Raw genomic sequence first — 6560 nt, forward strand, 5'->3', positions numbered from 1 at the left:
AAAAAAAAAAAAAAAAAAGGGGGCTGGGGTTTAACTCAGTGCTTCCGCCGCCTGCCTCACAAGCTCAAGGACCTTAGTTTGATCCCTGGTACAAAAAAAAAAACCACAAAAAACATCAAAATAAATGCCAAAAAATAATCTGCATTCTGATAAAAAGATAAATAAATGGTTCTCCACAAATTTTCTACACTAAACCTGGGGGTACAAGGGACAGACTAAGGAGAGCAATGACATTACTGAAAGAAGAAACACAAACCCAGTGTCGTGGTGCATACCTGTAATCCCATAATCCCAGCAGTTGAAAGGCCGAGGCAGGAGGATCGCCTCAAACCGTGAATTTGAGGCCAGCCTGGGTTACATAGTAAGTTCTAGGCCGGCCAGAACTACATAGCAAGACCATCTCAAACAACCCCTCCCAAAAGAAAAAGAGTGCAGAAATTTTGAAAAGATTAAAACATAGTGCTCAAGACCTGAGATATTCCATCTCTGTCTGCACAGCGTCTGGTGCCCAGCACTCCAGCCCCAAGCGCGGTGCCTCCTTACCTTGTACTGTCTTCCCCAGGTAGTCTCCGCGCCGCTCCTTCTTGATCACGTGGTGATAGATCTTCCCAGTGGTGATGTTGTTGTCTTTATAGAGATTAATATCCAAGAATCTCTCATAATTTCCAAGATCCAGATCAACTTCTCCACCATCATTTAAGACAAACACTTCGCCTGGGATGAAAAGGCAGTATAGAAGTTATAAACTTAAAAAAAGAAAGAAAGGAAAAAGGGCCGGGGATTTAGCTCAGTGGTTCCACCGCCTGTCTTGCAAGTGCAAGGTCCTGAGTTCGATCCCCGGTACCGGGGGGGGGGCGGTTTGAAGTTACAAACTTGCCTCTATAAGATTATTTCTCAAAGACTGACACATTTTTATTAAAGAGCTGATAAAAAAACTATTCATTGTGATAGACTATTACCATTTCCTTATCTCGATAGGGAACACAGCAATTCAACGATTCAAGTCCACCCACGAACATGCATCAGAAACATTCTGGTGTTCTAACATGGTGATTTTGTTGTTGTTGTTGTTAATCCTACTGAAATTCTGGCGGGTTTAGAATGCTAAACCAGGCATAGTGGTGCACACCTATGATCCTCCCAGAGGCTGAGACAGGAGGATCCTAAATTCAAACCCATCATGGGCAGTTTAGCAACTTGGTGAGACTGTCTCAAAGGTAAGAAATAAAAAAGGGCCAGGAATATAACTCAGTGTGAAGACCCTGCATTCAATCCTCAGTACTGAAAAAGAAAGGAAGAAAAAGAAAGGAAGTAAGTCTGGGCAACTTCATGAGACGGTCTCAAAATTTAAAACGTAAAAAGGACTAGGGATGTTGCTAAGTGGTACAGGGCTTGCCTGGCATGTTTGAGTCCCTGGGTTCCATCCTCAGTACTACACACATACAAAAAGATTCAGCTACAAAGTAGGTTCAAAGCCAGCCTGGACTACATAGCAAGAACTTGTCTAGGGGGAAAAAAATAGATGAAAAGGGAGTGTACCTGTCAGATTCAATGAAATTCCAAGTTAGAATGAAAGTTCCAGACCTAGCAAAACTAGCTGGGCACAATGGGCCAAGCCTGCATGCAGTACCAGCTACTGGGGTCACAGAGGGATCGCTTAGGAGTTCAAGGCCAGCCTGGGGGACACAGCAAGATCCCATCACAAGGAGAAAAAAAAAAAAGCCAGCCATAGGGGCACAAACCTGTAATCCCAGCTACTGAGGAGGCTGAAGCAGAAGGATCACAAGTTTGAGGCAGCTTAGAGAGAGTTTATCTCAGTTTTTTTGTTTGTTTGTTTGGTACCAGGGATCAAACTTGGGACCTTACGCTTGCGAGGCAAACAGCAGCAGCACTGAACTAAATCCCCAGACCAGGAAAGATGTTTTTAAAAACAGTATGGAAAAGGTGATGCCTTTTTAAAGAATTAACACATCCCCTCAAATGTCAGCATCAATAGTAGTTACTCAGGTAGTGGGAAATGTTAAGAGAGGAATATTACCTGTACGATAAAGTAAAACTAAACATGAGCCACAGGAAGAGGTACCACGTTTCCAAAAGGCTTGACTAATTTGGCATGTCATCAGCCACCGTAAGATGTACCAGTGATGACAAGGACATTCACAGGTCCGTGCAGGCTTAGCCTGCAAGTGTACTTCCGGGGATTCCTGCCCAAAGGGAGGACCCCAAACACAGGGCAAGGTGACCTTTCCTACCGTGCTCGTAGGGTGAGAAGGTCCCCGCATCAATGTTAATATAGGGGTCGATCTTGATGGCTGTAACTCGGAGCCCGCAGGACTTGAGGATGGTCCCGATGCTGCTGGCGATGATCCCTTTGCCAATGCCGGAGATGACCCCACCAGTGACCAGGATGTACTTCATTGGCGAAGTAGTGGCTAGGCAACCCGCAGAAGTAACCTGTCAGCCAATGAATTTCAGCGTCAGGGAAGAGAACCACTTCTTTAAAAAGCACAGCGTTTTACTGTTTCAGCTAAACACTTGAAGCCTCTGAAACAAACAGAATCCTGTAGCCTGTCTTTTTCGTTGTTGTTTTTTGGAGACAGGGTGATGGGAAATGTTAAGAGAGGAATATTACCTGTATGATAAAATAAAATTAAACATGATCCACAGCAAGAAGCCAAGTAGTGCTGGGGATTAGCTCAGTGGTTCCGCTGCCTGCCTTGTGAGAGCCAAGAACCCAAGTTGGATCCCCGGTACCACACACACACACACACACACAGCCGAATAGTGCAGCTAGGTAGTACAGGCTGGTCTCGAACTCACTATGTAGCCCAGAATAGCTTCGAATTTGGGGCGATCCTCCTGCCTCAGCCTACAAAGTGTTGAGATGACAGGTGTGCGCCACCCCCCCCAATTTTTGTCACTACACAAAAAGTTTAGGGTACTTGGCACAAGCAAAGTGGCTGGCTCCGTTTCCCTGGCTTTCGTGTATGCCACCCGTAGGGTACCAGTCCCTCTATGATTCAAAGGCAGAGCATGAAGAGTTCAGACTCTGAAGTCAGACACATCTGTACAGGCTGTAAGTGGACAAGTTAGTTTTCCTTTCTGTATCTTTCTTCATCTGTTAGATGGAATAGAAATACCAATATTATTCAGTGCCAAAACAAAATGAACTGTCAAGCCATGAAGACACAGAAAAACCCTAAATGCCTATATTAGTAAGTGAAAGAAGACAGGCTAAAAAGGCTACATACTGTCTGATTCTGACTATATTACATTTTGGAAAAGGAGCAGGGCGTGGTGGCACATGCTTGTAATCCCAGCACTCGGGAGGCTGAGGCAGGAGGATCGCTGAGTTCGAGACCAGCCTGGACTACATAGTGAGTTCCAGGTCATTCTCAACTACATAGTGAGACCCTGTCTCAAAAAAACCAAAAAACAAACATTTTGGAAAAGGCAAAACTACAGAGCCAAGCCAGGTGCGATGGCGCAGGCCTGTGCTCCCAGAACTCTAGAGGCTGAGGCAGGCGGATCACTGTTAGTTCAAGGCCAGCCTGGGCTACATAGTGAGACTCTGTCTCAAACTTAAAAAAAACAAAAAACAGTAGTTATGATTGAGATCAGACTCATCACTAGCCCTGGGCCTGTCCCCAAAGTCCTCAGGGAACCTATTCAGGCTCTGTCTCCACTCTGACTGACCCACACCCACTTCTCTGTCCATGGCTGCTTTGTGCCTAAGGGGCAACATGCAATCTCACAACAACAGAGGTCTTGGGGCCACAGATGCTGAAATAGTTATGATCTCATCTACAGAAAATGTTCTCTGATGCCCAAGATAACAGAAGTATAGAGTTAAGAGTTTAAAAGCTGGCTGTGGGGCCAGCCGTGGTGGTGCACATCTGTAATCCCAGCATCAAGGGAGGCTGAGGCAGGAGGATCACAAATTCCAGCCCAGCCTGGGCAACTTAGGAAAACCCTATCTCAAAACAAAAAGGCCGGAGATGTAGTTCAGTGCAAAGGCCTTATGCTCAATCCCTGGCATAAGAAACAGAGAGGAGGGAGCGGGTGGGGAGAGAGCTGGTTATGGGGCTGGGGGTCTCCAGCTCAGTGATGCACTTGTTAACACCCCGGGTTTGATTCCACCACTGCAAAATTAAAGGAAAAAAATAGTTGACCATTGAACTGGAGAAGCGGCACAGGGCTAGGTTCCACCCCACATGTTACTAATGGCCAACTTTCTTTGTCAATGTTCAGGCTGGCCTTGAACTCACTATGGAGCCTACAAGCTGGTCCTGACCCTCCTGCCTCAGCCTCCCGAGTGCTGGGACTATAGATAGGGATGTGCCACCATGCCCATCACCTCTATTTTTTAAAACAAACTTTCTTAACTTCAAGAGCTAACTCACTTAAGAGTTATCCTGCTTCAGGGTCAGGGATTTAGCTCAGTGGTTCCACCACCTGCCTCATAAGCGCAAGGACCGAAATTCAATCCCCAGTACCAAAAAAAAAAACAAAAAAAAAACAAAAAAAAAAACGTTATCTTCCTTCATTACTGTGAGTTCCATTTGAACCAGCTGACCACAATCAGGGAGAGTGAACTATAGCTACCCATGTCCCACCCCAATGTCCCCGCTAAGTCCCCAGCCTGCCTTTCTCTGAACATTACGCTTAACCACAGCCCAAGCCACTACGCCCACGGGCTTTGCACCGAGCCACACTCCCATCCTTATTTTATTTTTTATTTTGAGACAGGGTCTCACTACTTTGCTGAGTTGAATTTGCAGTCCTCCTGCCTCAGCCTTCAAGAGTGCTGGGATTACAGGCGTGCACCCCTGTGCCCACCCTCTGAGCTATACTGATAGCCTTGCAATATTCTCAGTCCAAACCCAGACCCTCCTCCAGTAGATCCCAAATGAATGTGAATGCTCATCTCTCCCCACTCCTACTGTACCCAAGAGTCGTTCGTGAGGACACTTTCTCCCCAGCCCTTCCTTATCAGGCCCTGGGGGACCTACTGGTAAGTCCAGAGGAAGACAAGCTGGATTCACTTCTATCTATGACCCCAGGCAAGCTCTTCAACTTTTCACAACCTCAATTTCTCCAATCCATGCCCTACCTAGGATTTACAAAGGGCTTATGCAGGGGTTTACAAAGATGGTGCCTAATGCTGGGTGTGGTGGCGCACACCTGTGATCCCAGCACTCGGGAGGCTGAGGCAGGAGGATCGCTCTGTGTTCAAGGCCAGCTTGGGCTGTAAAGTGAGTTCAAACCAGCCTGAACAGTGAGACCTTATCTCAAAAAACCAGATAAATAAATTAAACAAAATTAAGGTCACAATCTTAACTGTCAAGATCTTAATTTGGTCAAAAATATACCATGTTAAATTTTAATATATTCAGGTAATGAGGTTGCAAGCAAATTATTAGTTTTCTGTATTTTCAAAACCAAGATCCACTTTTATTTTATTTTTTTGTCTGTTTGTTTTTGAGACAGAGTCTCGCTATATAGTTCAGGCTGGCCTCAAACTCACAGTGATCTTTTTTCTCTTTTTTCTTTTATTTTTTTTTTTTTTTTTTTTTTTTTTTTTTTTTTTTTTGGTTCTGGGGCTTGAACTCGGGTCCTTGTGTTTTTTGAGGCAGGCACCAGGAGCACTGAGCTAAATTCCCAGCCCTTTTTTCTTTTTTTTGGTACTGGGGATCGAACTCAGGACCTTGCACTTGCGAGGCAGGTGGCAGCACCACTGAGCTAAATCCCAGCCCACAACGATCCACTTTTAAAGCACATCACACACTTTAGAAAGTCACTTTTGAAAACTATAGCTTAATACCAAGAAGCCATCTAATCGTTCTAACCTCTTGGAAGCAAACATGTAAATGAGGAAGAGGTTTGAAAACTGCAGGAGTGGCCGGGCAAAATCCACTTGTGAGGACCAGGCAAGAGGATTGCTGCAAGTTGAGGCCAGCCTGGGAAGACCCTTCGCTCCCTCACGTCACCACTCAGCCCCCTCCCATGAAGACTAAGTTTGCCATTCAGTCCTTTGCTGCCCACAGGACCCAATGTTTATAAAGTTGGGACAGCGTCAGCAGTGATGCCTAACAAAAACATTACAGGAGCCCAAACCTCGCTTCCATTTTTCTAGTAGCCGCATTGAAAAAGCTCAGAGAAAGGGTTGGAGTCAATGAGAACAAGCCAGCTGTGTGGCCCAGCGTGTGTCCTATGAGATCTCCCTAAGAATTAGCCCTAGACCTTTGGCCACCGCGGTGCCAAGCCTGGGGACTTGGGTACCTGTGGCGAGATCCGTGTGGCCCCGCTGTGGGTCCTGCCCGCAGGCCTAGGGTCCCGCGGAGCACAGAGGTCCCAAGGGCCACCTCGGGGCTGCGTCCACTGGAGGAGCAAGGCCAAGCCGGGCGCCACAGAGGACTTGGTGATCGAGCCCCTTTCACGAAGTTCGATAACAAACACAACTAGGAAAGCGGCCCGAGCGGCGGGGACTTTGCGGGTGACGGAGTGGTGGTCGCACGTGCCACCGGCCTGCTCCTTTCCAACGGGGCACTTTGCTGCGG

General features: G+C 46.6%; 1 protein-coding gene across 2 annotated transcripts in view; it reads right to left on the reverse strand.

Annotated features, from left to right (window-relative positions):
• The window catches only part of Ctps2 (CTP synthase 2), a 47224-nt gene extending 40855 nt beyond the window's left edge, over window positions 1-6369 (reverse strand). The window contains exons 1-3 of one of the 2 annotated variants that reach the window (XM_010643633.3): window positions 6283-6362; window positions 2253-2454; window positions 544-714 (exon numbers count right to left, since the gene is read on the reverse strand). In XM_010643633.3, coding sequence (XP_010641935.1) covers window positions 544-714; window positions 2253-2418 — 337 coding nt within the window. In that variant the 5' untranslated portion in view covers window positions 2419-2454; window positions 6283-6362. Of the gene's footprint in view, window positions 1-543; window positions 715-2252; window positions 2455-6282 lie in introns of both variants that reach the window. The other variant, XM_010643634.3, reaches the window with a different exon arrangement.
• Window positions 6370-6560: the final 191 nt, after the last annotated feature.

The sequence above is a fragment of the Fukomys damarensis genome, unplaced genomic scaffold (genome assembly GCF_012274545.1).
Source record: "Fukomys damarensis isolate Sample0158 unplaced genomic scaffold, DMR_v1.0_HiC HiC_scaffold_39, whole genome shotgun sequence".
NCBI classification, from domain to species: Eukaryota; Metazoa; Chordata; class Mammalia; order Rodentia; family Bathyergidae; genus Fukomys; species Fukomys damarensis.